Here is a 25,977-nt window from a genome sequence, read left to right on the forward strand (position 1 = left end):
ATGATTTTAGCACGACTAGCAAGTCGCTAGCCTGATTTTAGCATGACTAGCAAGTCACTAGCATGATTTTAGCACGACTAGCAAGTCGCTAGCATGATTTTAGCATTATTTTAGCATGACTGGCAAAGTCGCTAGCATGATTCTAGCATGACTAGCAAGTCGCTAGCATGATATTAGCATGACTAGCAAGTCGCTAGCATGGTTTTAGCAAGTCGCTAGCATTATTTAAGCAAAACTAGCAAGTCGTTAACATGATTTTTAACAAGACTAGCAAGTCGCTAGCATGATTTTACCATGACTAACAAGTCGCTAGCATGATTTTAGCATGACTAGCAAGTCGCTAGCATGACTTTAGCATGACTAGCAAGTCGCTAGCATGATTTTAGCACGACTAGCAAGTCGCTAGCATGATTTTAGCATGACTAGCAAGTCGCTAGCATGATTTTAGCATTATTTTAGCATGACTAGCAAAGTCGCTAGCATGATTCTAGCATGACTAGAAAGTCGCTAGCATGATATTAGCATGACTAGCAAGTCACTAGCATGATTTTAGCACGACTAGCAAGTCGCTAGCCTGATTTTAGCATGACTAGCAAGTCGCTAGCATGATTTTAGCATGACTAGCAAGTCGCTAGCATGATTTTATCATTATTTTAGCATGACTAGCAAGTCGCTAGCATGATTTTAACATTATTTTAGCATGACTAGCAAGTCGCTAGCATGATTTTAGCAAGACTAGCAAGTCGCTAGCATTATTTTAGCAAGACTAGCAAGTCGCTAGCATTATTTTAGCATGACTAGCAAGTCCCTAGCATGATTTTAGCATTATTTTAGCATGACTAGCAAAGTCGCTAGCATGATTCTAGCATGACTAGCAAGTCACTAGCATGATATAAGCATGACTAGCAAGTCGCTAGCATGATTTTAACAAGACTAGCAAGTCGATAGCATTATTTAAGCAAGACTAGCAAGTCGCTAACATGATTTTTAGCATGACTAGCAAGTCGCTAGCATGATTTTAGCATGACTAGCAAATCGCTAGCATGATTTTAGCACGACTAGCAATTCGCTAGCATGATTTTAGCACGACTAGCAAGTCGCTAGCATGATTTTAGCACGACTAGCAAGTCGCTAGCATGATTTTAGCACGACTAGCAAGTCGCTAGCATGATTTTAACATTATTTTAGCATGACTAGCAAGTCGCTAGCATGATTCTAGCATGACTAGCAAGTCGCTAGCATGATTTTAGCATGACTAGCAAGTCGCTAGCATGATTTTAGCACGACTAGCAAGTCGCTAGCATGATTCTGGCATGACTAGCAAGTCGCTAGCATGATTTTAGCAAGACTAGCAAGTCGCTAGCCTGATTTTAGCATGACTAGCAAGTCGCTAGCATGATTTTAGCATTACTAGCAAGTCGTTAGCATGATTCTAGCATGACTAGCAAGTCGCTAGCATGATATTAGCATGACTAGCAAGTCGCTAGCATGATTTTAGCAAGACTAGCAAGTCGCTAGCATTATTTTAGCAAGACTAGCAAGTCGCTAGCATTATTTTAGCATTATTTTAGCATGACTAGCAAAGTCGCTAGCATGATTCTAGCATGACTAGCAAGTCGTTAGCATGATATTAGCATGACTAGCAAGTCGCTAGCATGATTTTAGCAAGACTAGCAAGTCGCTAGCATTATTTAAGCAAGACTAGCAAGTCGCTAACATGATTTTTAGCATGACTAGCAAGTCACTAGCATGATTTTACCATGGCTAACAAGTCGCTAGCATGATTTTAGCACGACTAGCGAGTCGCTAGCATGATTTTAGCACGACTAGCAAGTCGCTAGCATGATTTTAGCACGACTAGTGAGTCCCTAGCATGATTTTAACACGACTAGCAAGTCGCTAGCATGATTTTAGCACGACTAGCAAGTCGCTAGCATGATTTTAGCATTATTTTAGCATGACTAGCAAGGTCGCTAGCATGATTTTAGCACGACTAGCAAGTCGCTAGCATGATTTTAGCACGACTAGCAAGTCGCTAGCATGATTTTAGCACGACTAGCGAGTCGCTAGCATGATTTTAGCACGACTAGCGAGTCGTTAGCATGATTTTAGCACGACTAGCGAGTCGCTAGCATGATTTTAGCACGACTAGCGAGTCGCTAGCATGATTTTAGCACGACTAGCAAGTCGCTAGCATGATTTTAGCACGACTAGCAAGTCGCTAGCATGATTTGCTAGCATGATTTTAGCACGACTAGCAAGTCGCTAGCATGATTTTAGCATTATTTTAGCATGACTAGCAAAGTCGCTAGCATGATTTTAGCACGACTAGTAAGATAGATAGATAGATAGATAAGGTTTGAAGATAGATAGATAGATAGATAGATAAGGTTTGAAGATAGATAGATAGATAGATAGATAGATAGATAAGGTTTGAAGATAGATAGATAGATAGATAGATAGATAGATAGATAGATAGATAGATAGATAGATAAGGTTTGAAGATAGATAGATAGATAGATAGATAGATAGATAGATAGATAGATAGATAGATAGATAGATAGATAGATAGATAAGGTTTGAAGATAGATAGATAGATAGATAGATAGATAGATAGATAGATAGATAGATAGATAGATAGATAGTTTAAAGCTTAATTGAGTATCAATGGCTTCTAGCAGTTTACATTAAACATAGTTCAAATAGACATGGACTTTTGGTCAATGAAAGTCTATGGGACCTTTTTATGATTTTTAATATTAATGTTTAAGAAAACCATAACTCAAAACAGTCTGAAAAGATATAGCACACTAAGTCTGAACAGTATGAAGATCTGACCCGAGTTTGGAGTATGTAGCTTGAACGGTCTAGGAGGAGTAGGAGTCCAAAAATTTTCCGCTCAGAAAAAGAAGAAGAAGACGAAGAAGAAGAATAAGTTTAAATAGGATTTCAGTAAGTTGGCTTTCCCAAGCCAACTTAATAAGTTTAAATAGGATTTCAGTAAGTTGGCTTTCCCAAGCCAACTTAATAAGTTTAAATAGGATTTCAGTAAGTTGGCTTTCCCAAGCCAACTTAATAAAGATTTAACTAATCAGACTTCTATGACTGACTAATGAAACTACTGAAATTTAGAGCCTACACCTAATTAGAATCTAAATCTAAAATCTAATTGGCTGGGAGTAAACTGCGCCTAAAATTTTTGATAATCAAAGATGGATCTTTGATTTTTTTTTTTTTTTTTTTCCAGTTTAATAATATTTAGCAGTGTTAATCAAATGTAGCCTATAGGCTTATGATAGGAATTGGTTGCTTGGATGATTTACATACATGTATCAGTAACCTCTGTCCGGTTGTATAATTAAGCCCCCTCAGACTTCATATAAAAGGTCAGTGTTGTGTCATTAAATCAGATACTTCAACTGAATTTTTATTGCAATAAATGTTTAAACAGTAACAATTCATATCAAATCAACATTAAATGATGCAAGATATAACACAACAAATGCTCTGCTAGAATCGCTGCTGTTTGGACATGTATTGGGATTTAATTCAGTTCTGAATAGTTAGATGTTTTTTTTAACGAAAACACTTCATTACCTACACATTCAATGGCACTCTCCTCTGAAACAGTGAATTACAGTTATATGACAGTTACAGGTAATTGAATTGTCTGCAAATGCATTAAACCCATAAAATATAATGTAATTATGTTATGAGAAATACATTGTAGTGTTGTATTATATTTGGTCTCCACATCTTAAGTATTTAGGGTATAATGCCTCTGACCCTTATCTAAATAGTTTAGTCTTAAATTAGAATAAATATTTTGTTCAGAGAGGTTTGGTCAAACTGTTAGAAAATCAAAGTTATTTACAAATCAAGCACCCAATGATTAGCCATTTCTAATATTTATTTAATATGATGTAAGAATTACATTATAAAGAAATTACAGATCCATCTTTGTCGAAAGAATTCCAGGTTCAGCTCCCTCGCAGCAAATAGTCCTAAGATTTCACGTAGGGGAGAGCGGGGCACAACCTAACACTTTTTGAATTTCGCGGTTTATGTAAATCCACTTGGGGTTCAGAGTACAATTTTTATCCACATTATTTTCACACTTGTCTAGTACAAACATATCGCTTTGTTTCATATTTACAGTGTATATGTTTTTCGTTATTTACCTCAAAAGAAAGGAAGTGAAACGTGACAACGTGCCCCATAGATGGGGTACATTGTAACATCTGAGGGGCACGTTGTAACACGACCATATGACAGCTTAAAATGTTATCTGATCGAATGAAAAAAATATACACAACAAACTAAAATATTTTGTCAGTAAAATACATGTTAACTTTTTCAAATGAAGTAATGACGTTTTTTTTTTTAAATAAAAATGGTCTAATTTTGGAGTTTGACAATGAACATATCACAACAATGCTTTGAACGGCCCTGATCGCAACACACAGCTGTACAGCAGTTCAAAACAATGTGGACAAATAAATGAAACACATATAGACATTCAGAAAAACACTCCCCTCCCTCCACACACAGCTCTCATAGAACACGACACACATAAAAACGAGCCAAAATGCTTTACATTTCTTGAAATAATAACATCTGAAAATTAAACATTGATTGTCAGCCTTTATTCACCTGTTTCTTATGGTTTCTTTTCAAAATCCTTAGAAGTAAATAGTGTAAATTGCACCGCTTATGTCATAGAATAGCATAGTTTAATAACAGCAGGGCATATTGTAACACAGTGTTACAACGTTCCCCATCTGCGCGACTGGAGTTTCAAAACAGGTTAGTGTCTTCTGCTGGTTTGTCAAGCATTAATAAACTATCTAAACTGATAAATAACAAATTGGAGATTAAAATAATAGCAGTTTTGTCTAACTTTAAAGGTCCACTGAAGTGCCTTGAAACACGCAGCCTTATTCTATGTGGTGACGTACTTTTAACTGAAACAAAAAAATATCGCCCAGCCCCGCCCACTTATTTTGAATAGCCAATAGCGTTCTATTTATATTAGGGATGCACGATATGTATCGGTCGATAACTTGCGCGTTTTGTCAGTAAAGCCGGTTCTGTAATCAGCGGTAGTTGCCATCAGGTGCGTGATTTCACGTTGAGCCGTATATACTACACACAGCCGTTGTTTACAGACGAGCTGCGCACATTCACACTGATAATGAACATTGCTATGCGCAGCTCGTCGGTAAACAACGGCTGTGTGTAGTATATACGGCTCAACGTGAAATCACGCACCTGATGGCATTTACCGCTGATTACAGAACCGGCTTTACTGACAAAACGCGCAAGCTTTATCGACCGATTGGTATCGGTGCATCCCTAATTTATATCTGCTCGGGCCCAGAGCCATAGAGAAAGAGAGTTGCGACACGCTTTGATCTCGCCGCCGCGCGGTCACGTGGTTCGTGGAGCGCCCAATAGTTCCAAACAACTCCGCGCTGTCAATGTGTTTGAATGGGTTTAAGTAGGATAGACAGCAGTTTTACTATACTTGCAGCAATTTCGAGTAATTATTAACACATAATGTGCATTGATTGTGTATTGATAACTTCTCTGAATACGCTTTACAATCGCATTTTATTCTGGGCAGTGATAAAGAGACATAATTAATATGTTCTCATACTTTTTGGCAGTCAAATGTGACCAAACACCTTAAGTGTAACTTTTATTCAATTAAATAATTGTAATATATAGTTCAGTTCTATTTAGTTGATATTTTGATGAGGTTTTTTTTTTGTACTAAATAATATGTGCAATAATGATCCTGACGATTTAAAAGATAACATTTTCTAATATAGTATTTATATTACAGTTAGTGTGATATTTAAGGTAAAATACATTTGAATGTGTATTTGGACATTATCAAACACTCTCTTTTTTATATGTTTTGATTTAACGATTTAATGTTAAATAAGAAAAAAAAGTAATTTATTCGTGTTATTTTATGATATTCAAATATACAACATAAATGAATATTATAAAAGGCAAGCAAAAATGGCATTTGACATAATAGTAAAGATGAAAATAGTGTTTAAAAAACACAAGGCAACGAATTGCATTCAGCATACATTTTTTTATTGTATTTCTTGAATGCAGTCTTTACTGAAACTCATTCAATCTCCTACAGTGAGAGAAAGATTGCAGAAAGACTAAAAACGTAAAAATATGACAATTAGTTTCTGGTTATGGTCGCTATTACAGTGTTTCAAACGTTATCTAACTGCATTTACAGTATAACTGTTTATTTTTTAACGATAAACATTAACTACAACACGCTTTATAAAATACCACTACTGGCCAGTTTTCCGAGAGGTCAACTGATGCGTTAAAATGTAAAAAAAATGCAGTAATTTCTTCAATTTACCGGCGACAGTGCTTGAGAAGCGCTGAAATGAATGGGCTTCTATGGAGGAGCTACTGGTTGTTTGGAACTATTGGCCGCTCCATGACACGCTTTACTTCCGCATTCCTCAGTTCCTATGGAAGCCTATGGGAGTGTCGTAACTCTGTTTCTCTATGGCTCTGCTCGGGCCAGAGCCGTTAAGCTGGATAACGTCTACCTAACGAAGGTAACCCACGTTTCCCGAAGGAGGGAACGGAGACGTTACATTGGGATCTCGCCTGAGAGACCGATCATCTCTGAGCCTTATTAAAAAAGGCCAATTGAAAATTGGCGAGTGGACGTGCGCACCGGCCACTCCCCCGTACATACGGGTATATAAGATGGCTGCGCGCATCACTCAGACAGGTTTTCGCTGAAGAGCCGATCAAGTCGGCGTCAGCGCGACGCCAGGGACGTGGCAGGGGAATGTAACGTCTCCGTTCCCTCCTTCGGGGAACGTGGGTTACCTTCGTAACCTAGACGTTACCCCTTCAGTCGAATCACTTCGACGTTACATTGGGAACTTAGACCCATGGAAAAGGCCACGACCCTGACGCCGCGTTACGCACACGCCACGTGCCGGCAGGTCTTCCCAGACGTGTCCGCAGGCGGTCATTGTAACGTAACCTTCCCAACGCCCTGAGGCCCAGTAAGGGGCCTTTCCAGGGATGCCAGTTGTACTGAAGCCTGGGTTGGGGGGGCGGAGCACATGAAATTTTTACATGTGGAAATGAGAATAATTCAATATATCCATAAAGGTTTTTAGGGATACACGAGGGAAACAGCGGAATATTCCGCTGGAATAATGAAAAGTATAGCCACAACCTGCGGGGCGAAGGAGACCCAAGCAGGATCACAGTGCAGGACTACTCCGCGCCTAGCCCTGACTGCGGGGCAGGAGGACCCAGGGTTCGCCGGAGGGAACATTCTGGGAAATAGCGCACGGATCCACGTGGGAATGGCGCAGCAAGCCGACACCAGCCGGTCTTCCCGCTCACCTGTGAGTCCTTATGTTAGGACACGGGAGAACGGCCTCTACGCAAGGTTGTAGAACCAAGCGAAGGTAGGGTGTCGCCCAGCCCGCAGCTCTCGAATTTCACATCTGCTAGTGAGGTGCCATGAGCCAAGGATCATGGCTGTCCCTGAGTATAACAGGGAGGAGGCATCTACCACCCATTTAGCCAACCTCAGTTTGGGGACAGCATTCCCTTTCTGCTGAACCCCGAAGCAGAAAGCTGCTAGGTGCGCCTGAAGTGCAGAGTGATTTCATTTTCACATATTTATAGACACAACATCGCAAGGCCGGGTCTGTCTCCTCCAGGGCAGAGCTTGCAGGTTCGCCACCTGATCGCGAAAAGGCGTGGTGGGGAACCTTGGACACAATGACCGGGCCGGGGTCTCAGGTTGTAACGTGAGAGTCGCCGGGCCCGATTTCTAGACACGCTTCGCTGACAGAGAAAGGTTGTAGGTCTCCTACCCTCTTGATGGAAGCCAGGGCAGTCAGGAGCGCTGTCTTAATGACAGGAATTCTAGCTCGACTGAGGCCAGTGGCTCAAAAGGAGCGCCCCGCAGCCCTGAAGGGCGACGGGGGGGGGGTCCCAAGAGGGTATGAGGTGCGATCTGGGCACCTCTGAGGGACCTCACGACCAGTGGGTGCTTACCTACTTTGCTCCATCTACTGCATGTGATATGCGGCTAAGCGGCGGCATATATTCCGAGAGTCGAGGGGACAGCCTGCGCTCCAACTCTCCTGCAGGAAAGGAAGCACTACTGCAATCGTGTATCTCTGTGCCTCTCAGCGAGAGGAATGCCAGCAAATAGACCTCATCTCAGTGCGTAAGCCTGCCTGTGTCAAGGGAGCTCAGTACTGAGTGATAGTTTCTATCACGGCCTGTGGAAGGCCGGAGAGGTCTATGGTGTCAACCGTGCCCTTACAGGGAGGGACTGCCGCGAGGGAATGGTTACTAAGACCTAAGTCCGGGTGGGCCATCCTTGTAGTGCAACCTACAGACTTACTCCTCGTCCTCCCTGGACTTGCACAGTGTCTGTGCAAGGAGGCTCGCTGGGGAAGGGCGTACTTGGGCCCCGGAGGTCAGCTGTGTGCCAGTGTCACTCTGAAAAGAGGCAGCTGGCAATCGGAGGAATCGGAAGACGAGCGGATGTGGCTGGCCTACCGATATACTCCATATACTCTGGAGTCGCCATTCTGCAGGTGGGTGGACTGCCATGGGAGCCGACAGGCTGCACGGTTGAGTTTCCCTGCTTCAAGTGAATGGCAAGTAGCAAAATCTGCCACATTGGACTCCATGGGAGCAGATGGGGAGGAGCTGTAAGCCTCTGTCGTACCGAAGCACCCGGTCCCTGTATTCGCACAACGGAACTCACGAGTGGGCTGGTAAAGCACCAGTCGAAGAGACGGTTGAAGATGCAAACTCCTGTCTGCCGAAGAGGGGACAGGGGAGCTCCCGTGGTCTAAAGAAGGAAGGAAGGAGGGGGGACTGGCCAAATGGAAGCACCTCGCGCTGAAGCGCTAGAGCCCCGGAGCAGACCGCAGAAGGGGTGTGCGTCGGGAGCAATCGAGACGCGACAACGCGACAACCCTTCAGGCAGATGGCTGCAACCCAGCCCTGGAGACGGAAACATACTTGTATGTACTTCGTCGTGAGCATGTGTGCCGACAGCCTGAGAAGGGATCGGAACAGAGCTCCATCCAGGGCGGATATTAACCCACCACTCTAGCTGGACACATGAAGTCGGGACTGAAGATCCTGACCTCATCCCGGGGGAGGGACAGGCTGGATCGCGTCCTTCACCAGTAGGAACGCATTTGAGAAAATGTGCCGACAGTGTTGCCGAAAAGGCCACTCTGGGAGATGGGAGCGTCAAGAAAGCGTGCTTTGTCGGCGTCTGCCATCTGAGCCAGAGTGAGCCACAGGTGTCGCTCCTGGACCACAGCCGTGGACATCACCTGACCAAGGGCCCGCGCCGCGACCTTCGTCGCACGAAGGGCGAGGTCGGTGGCAGCGCGGAGTTCCTGCATCGCGCCTTGGTCGGGACCACCCTCGTGCAGCTGTTTCAACCCTTGGCCTGGTAGACCTGCAGGGTTGCCATCGCATGCAGGGCTGAGGCGGCCTGGCCTGCTGCGTAAAAGGCGCGGCCCGCAAGGGCGGACGAGTGCTCGCAGGCCTAGGAGGGGAGATGTGGCCGGAGGAAATCTGAGGAAATCTGATTGTTTATTAGCTTTTGACAATGTTTAATCCAGGATGGAAAATACTTCTATAGCGCATGAGCACAGATAGATTTGCGAGTGTGCAGAACACCATTTGAACTCGCGGACACACACTTTGCGCAAGAGGAGAGACACGTTTTGAGTGCGCGCACTCTCTCTAAGCTAGAGCAGCGTATATCTGAAAGCGAGACGCTGGTTATGTGCGAGAGCAAAGGAAATCCGCGTGCGAGCACATGATATTAATATGCTTTCGCGCTACAAAAATGCGCTCTCGACATTTGTCATTAAAATAAAAAAAAAAAGGCCTCGGAATGAACGTAGTTACACACAACTACACCGAGTGCGGAGCAGCTGCACGTACAACAGCTTTTAGCCGAGACAGAGAAAAGCCAGAAGTGTTGTGTAGCGCCAACGCAGCCCTGGCCCATTATCTTCTCAATGATATCGAGGCAGTACCGCGTTCGGCCACAATCGGCTCGAGAATATATGTATGTGAGAGGAGAATACATGTGTGTGAGAGGAGAATACATGTGTGTGAGAGGAGAATACATGTGTGTGAGAGGAGAATACATGTATGTGAGAGGAGAATACATGTGTGTGAGAGGAGAATACATGTATGTGAGAGGAGAATATATGTGTGTGTGAGTACCAGAATGAATTATGGCTTGCACGGCCTCTCATATATATATATATATATATATATATATATATATATATATATATATATATATACATATATACATATATACATATAAATATATGTGTGTGTGTGTGTGTGTGTGTGTGTGTGTGTATGTATGTTAAATTCAACCTATAAACTGCATTCTAGTAAAAATTCCAGCCATATAGCATAATCAAAGCTTTAATGGCATGTCAGTATTTATCATTTAGATTCAGAATGTTAAGTAAAGAGATCGAAATGAAGGGAAAAATAACGAATATAAACGAATAATACAATTATTACAAAAAAAGAGGATCAGTTAATGGATAAGACTGTGGGATGCATAAAATGTTTTTTACAGGGCTATTTAATTTGAAGTAGGCTACTTTATGTAATTTATTCATGATAAACTTGTGAATGCTGTCTACATCGTGCACAGACAGCATTTGCATATACAGCATTGCCTATTGTTAATATAATAACTTAATATTGTATTAATTTCTATAACAATTAATATAATCATTTCTTAACTCAAAATAAAATATTAATAAACCTATCTCTGATAATCCTGGGTTACTATGGTCACGCAGGTTTGTTTATGCATTAAACTCGTGGCCTCGAGAAATTCATGTTGTTCCCTCAATATAAGAAGTCGTGGACACGAGAAATGGATCTCGTTCCCTCATCATTGCATCTCGTGGCCACGACATAAGGATGTCATTACCTCGACAAAATGATCTCGTGGCCACGACATAATATGAGGTTCCCACGAGTTTATATGTCATGACCACGACAAACATAAGTGAACCGAAGGTGTCCCCTTCAGGGGTCTGTTCTTCGTACCTCGCTTACTACATCCAAGATCAAATGACACATCCAAGATCAAATCATTGCGCTAACTATGAGCTCGCTATTCCGGTTCTCCGAACGCACCTGTTGTTGATGATCAGTATAGCTGGATGAAGTTATTTGAGATCACTGGGTGGCTTAAAAGGGGCTACGTATCGATAGTAGAAACATTGATCGGCAACTCTTTGATTGGTCGGCGAACATGACGAAGGAGCGCGCTCAGTATTTTTCTGCAGCAGAGCAAGAACTCTTGATTGAGGGATTTCAGGAGTTTCAGAGTTTAATTAAAACGCAAGGGAACACTGCAAAGGCTGGAAAAGCAAGGAGAGAGGGCTGGCAAAAATGGGCTGGCTGTTATTTTATTTATATTTTTTATTTTTTTATACATTACCGTTTAAAAGTTTGGGGTCAGTAAGACTTGTAATAGTCTTTAAAGAAGTCTCTTATACTCATCAAGGCTGCATTTATTTGATTAAACATACAGAAAAAACTGTAATATTGCAAAATGTTTTTACAATATAAAATAATGTTTTTTTTTTTAAATTTATTTTAACATACTTTAAAATAGAATTTATTCCTGTGATGAAAAGTTGAATTTTTATCAGCTGTTACTCCAGTCTTCAGTGTCACATGATCCTTCAGAAATCATTCTAATATGCTGATTTATTATTAGAATGATCAATGCTGGATAATATCAACAGTTGTGCTGCCAAATATTTTTTGGAACCTGTGATTTTACCTGTGATATATATATATATATATATAATACTTTCTTGCAAGATACTTTTCTTTTCCCACGTGAGTCAGTCCGCGTCAGTCATGCTCTTTAACCAATCAGATTGTGACCTCGCCATTTCAACCAATCATAACCCGCCAGGAGCGCAGCCTAAATCCTGTTTACATGAAATAAACCTGCTCCCGAGTAGGTTTAAGTTTGCGCACCTGTTGCTATGACAGCAAGTCCAGGATGAGCTTCGAAGAACCAAACAATCCAAGATCATGCCAAATCGTCAACAATCAAATCCAGCTAACTGAGTTAGCGAGGTACGAAGAACGGACCCCAGGTCACCATACAAACTAGCTTGCAGCGATGTTTGCTGCCGCTTCAGTTCAGTGCGTTACATGACTGCCCCCTACTGATCATGTCTTTCCTGTGTCAATGTATTTTCTGTGATCCCTCAGAATACACCAGTGTCACGTGAGACCACTTTTCTTCCCGCGCGCATTTTAAATGGCCAGATAAATAAATATATAAATTTAAAGATTGTACAAGAACTACAGCAAAAACCAGTTTAATGCATATTTTATCAATATTTTAGAAATTGCATTTGAATATTACCAGTATTGAATTCAATGGATTTCATTAAATTCCTTTGAACACGACTGTTTAAAACGGTCTAAATTTATGAAACCTACACATTCAAAACATCATTATTAGTCTGGCATTTTTTATTTAAATGTTAAGTGCAAGTGAAATGTTCAATACAGTAAGCACTTTCATGGTGCTACATATGCTGGGGGTGTGAATTTGATAGATGCTTGATATAAAATAAATGGTGCCTAAAGTCCTTGAATCTGATGTTCATGAGAGTAAAAGCCCTGGTCATGACATTTGGCACAAAGTGATAAGACATGATCCAACTTTGCTTGCAAAGACTGAAATGTCCCTTTTCTACCCAAACATGTTATCCTCTCCTATTTCCATTACACCTGCTTACTGTGAATGGTTTCAAAACAGTTTAATTTGGATATTCTATAACCTTTTCACTTTTATTTTGCCTCTGTCCCAACTTTTCTGGAGTGTGTTGCAGCCATTGAAATCAAAATTTGGTTATATTTACAAAATAAAATCAAAAGTTGGCCACTGAAAACATTGACATTTTTTTTTTCTTTGTACTTTAGTCAATTAAATAAAGGTTAAAGAATGAGAATGAACATGTAACATTCTTGATTTTATGGCATATCACGAAAATGTCCCAACTGTTCTGGAAATAGGGTTGTAATATACACAGTACACACACATATTATGTACACCAAAAACTTTTATTTTGGATGCGATTAATCACGATTAACCATTCCCCAGCACTACTTTTTATTTATATAATTAAATAATAATAAAATAAAATGCTATATGTTGCATATTATTGGTCTTTTGTTAATTTTGATTGCTTCCATGGTCCTCCTTTGTAAGTAGCTTTGGATAAAAATGTCTACTACTCTAAATGTAATGTTAACTAAGCATTTTAATGTTGTGTTAAATGGTTAAAATAGCAAGATGGGTCCCTGTATTAACTTTTTTTTTGTTTATTTTCACAGTTTTTTGCTGGTGAATAGTGTTGCATTACATGGCGATCACTGCCCCATCTGCCAGCATGTGGAGAAGGAGTTACACAAACTCTCACATGCTCTTAACTGCTCCATTCAGGTACTAGATAATGTAGATATACAGTAATATTTTCATCAGTGACTGTAATTACTGGATTTTTCTTGCTTAATATAACCAGCTGATTCTTAGATATTTTGTTGTCATTATGTGATTTGTTGCATTTCTTTAGCAAGGGTTTTTGCATATTATAACTGGTACTGTTTATATTTTTAACCAGGGTTTCCCAAAGAGGGGTTTGCAAACCCGAGGGCTTGTGAGGGAAATAAAGGGACTTTGTAAATGAATTGTGGAATTTATGTGGAATAAAATAAACAAATGGATCCTTACAATTGATCCAAAATATATAATATGCACTTTTTTTATAGACAGAGGGAAGAAGCAGGAATTTTTTTTTAAATGGTTAAAAATAATTTAAATAATATAATTTAGTAGATAAATTATAAAACAAAAGGGAGTGAAGAAGAAAGAAAAAAAATATGTGAAAAATAGGGCTGTCAAAATTAACGCGTTAATAGCGCGTTAACGCAAATTCATTTTAACGGCACTAATTTTATTAACGCGCGATTAACGCAGCGCGCATTTTCTGTTTGACCCACTACGTAGCCCATAGTTAAAGAAATGGATGCACAGTGTTGCCAACCTAGCGAAAAGTGTCTAGCAACAATACATAAACACATAATTGGACAAACCTAATATAGTCTCTCCGGTTTTACTGAACGAGCGCGAGGTCTCCCAATGCGCGCGCACCTCCCTCTCTTTATATCTGCGTCTGCTCTGTTCAGCGAGCGGCAGAGGAGCAGCGCTTTCAGTTAAAACAGATGTTATGTTCATTCCAGTGCTTGAAGTGGGCCAGTACGCAGGCACTTCTGTATTTTATCCTTTTGCGTACTTGCACTTTTTCATGCGTACCGGCACTTCTGATGCGTAAAGCCACATACGAGTATGCACGCGAAAACGGCGTATTATATGCACGTCAAACACATGCATATCATATGCACACCAAAGTTAATTTCAGCTTATTAATAGCACGCCAAATAGAAACAGAAAGTCGTGCTAGTGCGCATTTTCATGAGACCAGGCTCTCCAATCAGTACATTATAACCAAAACAATACATTAAAAAAAGAAGCAGGTTTTTGCGATCACATAACTTTAAATGGGTAAACTCCTAAAAAGTCAAAGGATCCTGGAGGAATTCAGACAGGAAGTTAAAAACAACGATAATAATGCAGGGAGTGACTTATGTCCAGATGCCGGTAAATGATTATTTTCAGTGATTGAATCATGATCATAATGCAGGATTTTTTTTTTTCAGTTATTATTTCATATTACTTTGGTTGTCTGATAACAAAAATACTTAATCAAAACAATGGAAACAGTTTTGTTGAGAACTTGGCTGCATCAGATTACAGTATGTGGGCACCGAGAGGCAAAGAAATGTAATAATAAATGTAGATTTTGCTTGTTCAGAAGAAGTGAGCTGCCCTGTCCGGCAAATAATATAAACAAGCTTGTGGAAGTAAATTGCTCAGTGCAAAGAAAGAGAAGTAATGGGAACCTGGTGTTTCTATGTTCTTTTTTTCATGTGTCTAATAGACATGAACAAGTTATTTGAAAAACATCTATGACATTTGAAACAAGTTAGTCTTCATGTCGAGTATGGTTTCACTGATAATAAACACATATTTGCTTAAAGCATCCATGTTTGTCCATGCCAATGTTGATTAGAGTATTAAAAACTTTAAAAAGTATTAATTTAAGGTACATTTAGAACAGATAAAAATGTGCGATTAATCGCGAGTTAACTCATGACAACCATGCGATTAATTGCGATTAAAAAATTTTAATCGATTGACAGCCCTAGTGAAAAAATAAAAATAAAATAAGAGAGGAGAAGGGAGGTTTGGTTGATGGCATCGGAGTGAAGCAGTAAGGCATATCAAGGTACTGTATTGTACCCTGAGAAGGGTGTCTGTTCTTCACTTTCCTCATACAAGGGAAGGTTGACGTAATGGCTGTACTAAGGAGTTCAGTTTAATGTCACGTGTATGGCTTAGTTTGTCCAGACTGTCCACTCGCAGCAAGCTCCATTGTGAGTCTTAGTTTAAGTCCAAAGTTAAGCAAGGAAGGGGTATATGGGTGGAAAAGGGAGGGAAAAAAAAAAATGCAAGCAAATGAAAATAACCAAATAATAATTAGAATAATCAAAACAAATAAACAAGTAAATAAATAAGTAAATACAGGAGTGGAAAAGAGAAGAAAGAGAAAGAAAAGAAGAGGAGGCAAAAAAGGGAGGAGAAGGGAACAAAACAAATAAGATGAAGAATAAATAGGCTAAAAATAATAATAAAGAAATAAAAAGTTACATAAGAAGGTGCGTTAGCTGCATTTGCAGGGTGAAATATTTACTAATAAAAAAATCTGACAGTATAATAGAGTATAACATTATGTTGCTTGCAAAATGTAGTAGTATTAATAATAGTATTAATAATATTAATATCAGTTCAGTTATTGACAGTATATCAGTATGTATTGCATTAAGTGCAAATATATGAACATAATATCACACACACACACACACACACACACACACACACACACACACACACACACACACACACACACACACACACAAATATATGTAGATGACACAAATATATATATATACCGAGTAAGCAGAGTGATAGATATAGGGGGATTCTACAGCCCAAGATTGCAGTGTTTTTTTTTTTTTGTTATAGATATGCAAAATGAGTAAATAGGCTGACAGTTCCATATAGCATTAAAAATAGTTGTCTGTGCTTCCCAATGTGGGAACCCATGTTAAACAGCTTTCTTTGAGTGATGTGAAGAATCTTGCATCATATGAGTTGAAGGTTTGTATTAGTAGTCATAGAGAATGTATTGATTTCCTTTCAAAGTTGAGGGTTAGAGGAGAAGGCTAAATCTTTTTCCTATTTTGTCATTGGTGTTACTATCGAAACATCATTATTTGATACAAGTTTGTAGTGTTTGGAGATTTTTGGAACTGGTGATTTTTATTATCTCTTTCATTATTGAGAAGGGTTAAGTTGAGTTATTGATTATATTAATCTTTGATTTAATTATATACTTAATTTGCTGATATTGAAGGAACTGTACTTTCCCAAGACCGTACCTCTGGATTCATGTTTTAAATGGTATACATTTATTTTCTTGATAATCCACAGTATTGCTACAGTTAGTACAGTTAATACAGTTGCTACAGTGAATACAGTAAGTCCTTTAGTGACTGCGTGCCACCATGATGAATCTTGCCCTCTCTGTGTAGTCTTGCGTTGCTCAGCCATCACCCCTCGAGTCTTTTTTGTTATGACGCAACAAGCTTTGTACACCTGGTTTGGCCGATTTTCTGCCATTCTTTGCAAATCCTCTCAAGTTTGGTCAGGGTGGATGAGGACCATCAGGGGACAGCCTTTTTAAGGTCTCTCCACAGATGTTCAAGTCAGGGCTCTGGCTGGGCCACTCTAGGACATTCACAGAGTTGTCCCTAAGCCACTACTGTGTTGCCTTGTCATGTTGGAAGGTGAACCGTCGGCCCAGTATGGACTAGGTTTTAATTAAGACTATCTCAATATTTTGAGCATTGAGTTTTTCTTTTATTCTGACGAGTACCTCAGTCCTTGCCGCTGAAAAACAGCCCCACTGTACACTACTTTTGGGATGGTACTTTGCAGGTGATGAACAGAGCTGGTTTCCTTTAAACATGATGCTTAGAATTCAAGTTCATCAGACCAGAGAATCTTGTTCTCAGAGTCTGAGGGTCCTTTAGGTGCTGTTTTGCAAATTCTAAGTGTGTTTTCATGTGTCTTCACTATGGCTGTAATGGTTCCTCGATTCTATTTGAGTATTCGATTTAAAAAAATACTTGATTGCATTTTGCCCGTGTCGAGGCCTGTTTGTCGAGTAATCAAAATGCCGGAAGTGGCGCATTCCACATACTAAACCCATTTAAAATGATAATAAAGCATAATGCTATTAAAAATTTGCATACGCTTTAATTAATTACATGTGTAGTTTATTTACGTGCCCGCAACAAATCTCAGATCGGCTCTGTAAATATTGCTAAACAAGAACTGTTATCATTTACATGTGTGGAGCATCTTAAACTCTATCTCTGCATGTGATTGTGAGTTCTGGTTCATAATAACGTTTATCTTTGAATCCAACGTGTGCTATTTCATCAGATTTGTAAGGTATATCATTTATAACCCTACGCAAGGAGAATACATCAGTACATCTCTATATGCTAACTGTTCATCGTGATTTCAAAATAAACGTTTAAACCCTCGCCCTGAGTTTACATGTTTTGATGTCTACATATTCAACAAATTACAGTGCCTGCAGCATTTCTGTCATAAAGAAATGGCCAAATTTTAAATATTAAGTGGACATTTGAATTAAATGTTTGAGTCAATATTAAACAAGGATTAAACAAATATTAAAGTTAAAAAAAAAAAAAACAATTGTCAGGCCGTTGGCGCCCTCTGCAGGCATTTGTTATAATGCATAATGTACATTAGCTTTACTGTTTATAATACATTATGTATTTGAACAGTTTTGTTCAATAAAACCATATGACTACTTGCTTTTAATACTTTATTTGAACTAGTTATTATTGCCTCGTTGCTATTATATATGTACTTAAGTCATTTTTAAGGCTATTGTTACCTTAGGTCTATTTTATTATTACAAAAGAAAATAATTATAATCATCAAATTACTCGATTAATCGTTAGAATAATTGACAGATTACTCAATTTCCAAAACAATAGATAGTGACAGCCCTAGTCTTCACTAAGGAGAGAATTGAGTTACTTATGTAATGAATACTTATGTAAATGTAATATTTCAGTTTTTTCTTTTTAATAAATTTACAGACATTTCTAAAATTCTGTTTTCACTTTGTCATTATGAGGTACGGAGTGTAGAATAATGAGAACAAAAAAAATTACACAATTGTAGTATCAGGCTGCAACATTTTTTTTAAAAAGTGAAGGGGGTCTGAAAACTTTCTGAATGCACTGCAAATAACAGAATATTTTGTGTTCGGCAGGGAAAGAGCTGAAGAAGTATATTGTCTGTTGTGCTGCATATTTCAGAGTAAAGAGCGGCACTGCTTATATCCATGCAGCTTGTAAGACTGTTTGCAGAGAGACTTTGTTTACAGTAAATGCTGCTTCTCACAAATCCTGTGAATTTAACATGCAACATGTCTTTGTGTCTGGCTGTCTCCCAGTTTTGTTTAAATGAAGGATTGCAGAAATGAGTGCATCCTTAATTAATTTCACAAAATGTGCAATATTCTAGGACTTAATATTATATAACTTGAAGTATACTGCTCAGACTCTTCTTGACATTGAGTGTGCAAGTTGTTCACAGTTTGTCATTTGGAGGATGACCTCCTTAAATGTGCTGATCTTTAATGGGGAATGTGGCCCACAACTTGTCTCAAAATCCTCTACAGGCACTCAAGAGTTTTAAGACTGGGTCAGTTTTTACCATGGGAGAATGTATTTTATGTTTAAAAAAATGTATGTAAAGGGTACTATTTTATACTATTTTGTGTGATCCTAATGTCCCCACAATGATAGTAAAAACAGACAAATACAACATCTTATCATAATAATAATGTTTTATTGAATGTTAAAACTCATTATAGTATGGACCTAACCTACACTAAACCTAAACCTACCCATCACGGAAACCTATCCCTAAAACTACAGATATGTAAGAATGATTTCTGTAAGGGGTAGGTTTAGGGTTGGTGTAGGTTAAGGGCATAATAAGTTTAGTCCTTTATTAGTCTTATATAAAAGATCATGTCTTCGTGAGGTCTGATTTAAGGACTCCACAAAGTCAAACTTTTCTTATTTTATTGTTTTTGTGTAGTCTTTTAGTCCTCACAAAGTAGTAAAAACAAGTTCCCATTAAGTTCCCATTAAACAGGAAAATAGTGTCAATAATGCAAGAGGACAATAGCGAACACTCAATTCCCTCTCGAGGGAACTCAAACCGCATCCTATTGGGGTTGCTATGGGGAATGGCATCAGCGTGAGTCGTGTCTGAAGAATACATACAAAAACGACAATGAAATTGGCAGGCGACAGCCAAAGACGTCACTTCCGGCGTGACTCCTCTCCATCAGTGTGTCACTACCGGTGCAACGACAGTATAAAGGAGCACCCATAGAACACAACATTCTCTTTTTTCGTCTTCACTGAACTCACCTGAAGTTTTGAAATAACAGCTCGCGTGTGACGTGTGTGGTGAAGAGCAAGCGCTTTCAGCTCCTGAGGGAGTTTGTTGGGCAGGGAACTGAGTTTGTGATTATTGCATTCATTCCTTGTTTATTGTGAAAAAGGCACGCTCTGATACCCACAACTTTCACACGGTTCGAGCTGTGTATGTATGGTGAGGAGTAAGCAAAGTCAGCTCTTGAGGGAGTGGAGTGCAATCGTTGCATTCATTGTTTCCTGCGGGAGGCACGCTACTCATACCCGTTTTCACGAGCTTGCGGGCTATGTGTGTGTGGTGAATAGCAGCGTGTCCAGCTCTCGAGGGAACTGATGTGCTCATCGCGATGCATTTTCAAAGGAGGGAGGTGAGCCTTTACTGTTTTCCAGATTTTGTATGAGTGTGTTCGCCTCTTGCGGTATTAACAACGCATTCGCGCCGGCAGCGGCTCCGTTCTTGCTTGATTCCTGGGGGAATCTGGTGCATGGGCAGAGCGTATTTAGCTCCCGCAGGAGCTAAATACATGCTGCACGTTGTGGTTATGGAGTTAATTTTCTGCCAAAAGGGGACATCCTTAATATGGTCCTCTGAGGGTGGCTATAGTTCAGCCATGGTTATGAAGGGACAGACTTATTTAACTGCAGCTACAGTATCTGAGGCTAGCTGTGTGTTAAATTACCCCTTCACCCTACTCTTTGTGGAAGCTTTTGGTCAGTTTCACTTCTGGTAGCCCTTCCTACACACATAGATATCTGAGGATGTCTATTTGATAAGTTCAGTGACTGCTCCCCTTCCTACACTGTAAAAAGTAATACCTAGATCTAACTTATAAAAAGTGAGGCAAGTGGCTGCATTGGATGTTTTAAGTTCAGTCAACTTGCAGCCTTTTTTAAGTATAATAAACACTGTAATATTACTTAATACAAATGCAACAAAATCAAGTTGACTTAACTAATAGTACTAGTATTACTCAGTTAGATAAACCTACTTTATTGGTACATGTAACTTATTTATGGGTTGTTACAAGTAGCCTGAACTCGTTTTAATTAGGTTTAATGAACTTTAATCATATGTGAATAAACATTTTAATTGAGTCCTGGCTATAACCTAAAATCTAAATGTCTATATTTTAAGCACTACAGTGATGAACTTTACATAAACAGACTTTGTCAATAACAATTACAAATTCAATTTAAGAAAAAAAAAAAAAAAAGATGGGAAGATAGATTGAAGACAATAACATTTATTTAATGTCTTTCACTTTTAACAGTGACTACAAAACAGACAATAATTGTGGCCACACATGTACACAATATAAAACAAACACTGTATAAGTGCATTTTCATCCTGTAATCTCATGCGTGTCGGGCTGATGGCACATGTAAATTTTCTTAGGTGCCAAGCACAGCATGCACCTCTGTTTCATCATGACTCTATTGGTGGAGACAAAAAAAAAAAAAATCAAGAGTTTGGTCAGACAATCAGGTAATGAGATGAATATAGCAGACAGGTAGAAGACAGATACAGCACAAAGTTAAAATTGTACTTTTGTCACTAAAGCTGGTGAATACTAGATGGATACTGAGACTAGAGCATGTGACCAGAGCGAAGTCTACCATGACAATGCCATAGAGTGTGGGTACTATACTATCAGTTTCTGCTGTAGCATGAGTGCTGTCTTTTTTTTTTTTTCAAAGGATGCATTACATTAAAACAATGCAATTGTCCTTGCCTGTACCTGATTGGTCATCACATTACTGTTTATTAAGCTACAGAATTTAAATCTCTTTAAATCTTTCAAGAGCAAATGTAATTACCCCATATCATTACAATATTAATTTATTCAGACAGAAAAATAAACAAGTAGCTTTAAGCCCAATACATACGTTGTGGACACCGATGAGGTCTTCCCATCTCTGCCCATATACTCAATCAGGCATCTCAGGACCACTTCTCTCCTTTTCTTCACAGAGGCAGATGGATCCTGTCAAAAAGTAAAATCTGATCAACATTCATAGCCTGATGACAGTAGTACAATATAGCACACCTATGTTTTACTTAACTGGGAATAGTTATAGCTGTAATTGTATCTATTCTGAAGTTTTTCTTACCTGAGCAGAGTGGAGCGGCAACAATTTCCCCTCCGCGCTCCGCTTTGCTCCCGCTCCACTCCTAGCTCACTGATATCAGAAACACCGCTCCACGTCAAAAAAAACAAACAAACAAAAAAAAAATTAAGTAGGCTATGTTTGAAATGTAACAGTCCTGTTCATAAAATAAAATAACAGGAGAGTTTCAAACACTACTGTGCAATCTTCCTACCACATGCCAATAGTTGTCAGCATTAAAAGAGTAGGCTATAATTGCTGCTTTTTGCAGTGCAAAGGTGGTAATGAAAATAACAATACGTTTTCGTCAGTTATTTTACCTATGGATCGCTGCATTTCTTACAGATTTCTGCTTATTCGAAATCGGATACCATTACATTTGTTTTAATGCATTATTGACAGAGCAATTGCATGTGAATAAGTGCTGTGCCTGTTTAAATTATGCTTTCACCTGAAAATATTCAGTATCTAGAAGGAACAAACCAATTCCTTGTGAACTATAATTTACCGCTTACTTGCCTGAATTAAATACAGCCACTAATGAGCGTCAATGTGCTCATTATTCGTCTCGTGAAGTCGCTTCCATTTTGCTGTTCGCTCACCAGGTTGATGCTCATGAAATGCTCCAGCACAGCAACCGCATATAACTTTTAACAAGATTCACTAAAACACCCCGAATTATATTAACATTTACTATATAACCATCATTAATAAACATTTTCAATCATTAAATATAACTAAGAAATTGAATGCGCTTTGTCAGCACGCATTTCTTAATCTAGAATGACAAAAACGTTTTTTTTTTTTATTAATTGTGATATATCAGAAATGCAATAAAAACGATGTTTTGTTTGTTATATTTATTTGTGTTTTGTTTGTTATATATATATATAGTAATGAATATTACTAAATTAAATTAACATTATCCAGCAAATTATTCTTCACTCTTTAGCCTATAAACAGCTTTATAAACCTAATAAAACTCTAGTTTAAAATTAAGCTACATTTCTGCAAAGTTGATATGACTCCTGTGCTTGAAGACAGACATTCTATATTTATTTTGCTTATTGATAATGTTAGTGTTTCTGCTCATGCTTTACATAAAATATTTTTATTGTTGTAATATGAATATTAAATTTAACATGAAAGACTGCTAACATTCAACACTTTTTTTTTTAAGATGACCAAAATAAAAAATAGACAGCAAAGTGAAGTATGGACTTACTACACTCACTTGAAGACAAAAACACTTTAGTAACAGTGCACTTCTTGTATTTTTTTTTGCACTTTCAGACCCCTCTATTTATTGGTGTATATAAGAGTTTTGATTTGTATGCAAGGAGGGAGTGATTGTTATAAATAAAACGGTTTGTTCAGTTCAGTGGTGTTGTAATCATTGTGTCAAAAACAGAAGTATAATAGTAAATAAATATCGGGTATGAATATCGGTTATCGGGCACATAAACATGCAAATAATCGGTATCGGTAATAAAAAATCAATAACGGTCGATCACTAATATATATATATATATATATATATATATATATATAAAATTTAATTAAAAATGTGACTCAAACCGCACCCTCATTAAACCTCTAAAAACTGGTTCATTAAACTTTCAGTGGGAGGGGGGGATCCAGAACATGCATGTATGAGTTGATTAGCCAGGTAAAAATATAATTACGTGTAAAATGTCATAGTTATCAGGTCTAGATCTGGGATTATCATATATGGAACAATATTTGATTTGATTTCACTGAGAATATAGAAATGGAACTACCTGCCTGGAAATATCTGTCTGCCCTGAACAATCTGCCTGCCTTGACTCCCTGCCTGCCCTGAACAATCTGTCTACCTTGAACTGTCTACCTCCCTAAAAAATACCCAGGATATCTGCCTCCGGCTGGCCAGTAAGAAGCTTACTTGCCTCCGTCCATCTATTTCCTTTTTTTTCTCTATGGCGCGAGGTCACCAAGGTTAATTTGTGTGTTTACTTGCCCCCCTGTTTTGGATTTATTAAAAGACCTGTTATTGTATTTCGTCATCTACGCTTCCTTCAATACACACGTCCATGACACACAGGGGCACTTCAGCCCTGAAAATACCATATATGAACATAGCTTTCTTAAACACATCTTGAATGCATTTTAAGTAGATGGCACATAATAAGTTATCTACGTCCCATTTCCTTAGTTTTGTACTTCCCTCTAAGCGAAAACACTATAATTGAAAGTGACAACTTAAATATCAGAATTACTCCTTGCAATAACACATTCTTTACATTAGATTGTCGAACGTGTAGTTAAACAGAGTACTTAGGATTAGGCTTGGAAACCCAACCAGATCTAGTATGGTATTGCAACTTTTGATCTGTTGGCTCAGCTGGAATGTTTTCTTTAGCATGCACTGCATCTTTAGACACATTGTTGCTGTCTGGTATAGATTTGAGTTGTTACAACAAGTTCTCCAGATTGGCTTGTGTGTAGTTTGGGAGTAATTCTTTTACAGGGAGTAGATGTCGACTATTCCTCCTGCACTCAGTACTGTCGGACTCCACAACATACGATCTGGGCTCGGTAAGAGTGCTCCTAACAATTCTAAATATCTTGTTGTGTCCTTTTGTTGTTTGCATCCTTACTACTTGGGATTCATGCAGTGGAGAAGAGGGGCTTGCTCTTTTTTATCATAGAACACATTTTGCAGTTGCAGTGTCATTTGACCTTGGCTTCAGCATCTGCTTGTTGATGGGCATGTTGGTATATGTTACCTTGGATATCAGTATCTGTGCTGGTGAACCCAGTATCTTATCCCGAGGAATGTTGCAGATGTTTAAGAAATTCAAATACAAGTCTGTCCCATCCCTCTTAGTGGTTTCGAGCAGGCGCGTTAAAGTAATCTGCCATAGTAGATGCACGCGCGGAAGCGATCTGTTGCGCATATACGTCACTCATTGTTTACACCAGGGGTCACCACACTCGGTCCTGGAGGGCTTGTGTCCCTACAGAGTTTAGCTCCAACCCTAATCAAACACACCTGAACCAGCTAATCAAGGTCTTAATAGGTATACTTGAAACTTCCAGGCAGCTGTGTTGAGGCAAGTTGGAGCTAAACTCTGCAGGACACCGGCCCTCCAGGATCAAGTTTGGTGACCCTTGGTTTACACAGTACCTAGCGGCTACTCAAAATGCTAATTAATTGTGCTTATCCTATTTCTGGTGACCGATTAAAAACTAAAAGTTTATGTTTGTGCAAACTCATCCGGGAGTGTTGACTTTTCATTACATTGCAAGAATAGTCATGCGCCGGCTGTTGTGAACATGCTCAATACAGTTGATCACTGCGGTGGTTCAATTCAATTCAAATACAAGTCTGTCCCATCCCTCTTAGTGGTTTCGAGCAGGCGCTTTGCACTACGAATGGCTTTTTCTGCGAGACCGTTCTGGGGGTATTCAGGACTACTAGTGATGTGACAAAAGTCCCATGAACTTGCAAAGTCTCTGAAAATCTGGCTCGTGACCTGGTTGCCATTATCAGTAATAAGCTTTTGGGGGGATGCCTGCACAGAGAAGTGCCTCTTCAGTTTACATTCTGTGAAGACAAGTTTCTAAGTGGATTTATTTCAAACCCAGTGTATGAATCTATCAGCACTAGGTACTGTTGGCTGTTCCAGTCAAATATGTCAGCGGCAACAACAGACCAAGGCAGTTCTGGGATCTCCTGTAGGTACAATGGCTCCTTTTGTTGATAAGGCTTCAAAGCATTGCATATGCCGCAGAACTGCATAAAGTTGTCAATGTCCTGTGTCATAGTCAACCAGAAAACGGCATTGCGTGCTCTGCGTTTCGTCGCTCATGCATGGTCTTTGTGCAAGATCTGTAGATATTCACTCTGTAGGCTGTGAGGAATTACAACTCTTGTTCCCTTTGTGATGATTCCATCCACAGTAGTGCGCTCATCCCTGAAAGGAAAGAAGTGTTTTAGTGGCACTGAAACACTGACTTTCTTTGGCCAGCTGTGCTTGGTGTTGCACAGACTTTGCTTTTTCAGTGTGT

The 25,977-nt window shown here is 39.1% G+C and overlaps 1 protein-coding gene across 1 annotated transcript in view; it reads left to right on the top strand.

Annotated features, from left to right (window-relative positions):
* mppe1 (metallophosphoesterase 1) overlaps nt 1-25,977 on the top strand; it is a 77,663-nt gene that overhangs the window by 34,675 nt on the left and 17,011 nt on the right. Inside the window, exons 2-3 of the mRNA XM_073830296.1 lie at nt 12,340-12,355; nt 13,474-13,582. Coding sequence (XP_073686397.1) covers nt 12,340-12,355; nt 13,474-13,582 — 125 coding nt within the window. The remainder of the gene's footprint in view (nt 1-12,339; nt 12,356-13,473; nt 13,583-25,977) is intronic.

Source organism: Garra rufa, chromosome 24 (assembly GCF_049309525.1).
Source record: "Garra rufa chromosome 24, GarRuf1.0, whole genome shotgun sequence".
In the NCBI taxonomy this organism is placed as follows: domain Eukaryota; kingdom Metazoa; phylum Chordata; class Actinopteri; order Cypriniformes; family Cyprinidae; genus Garra; species Garra rufa.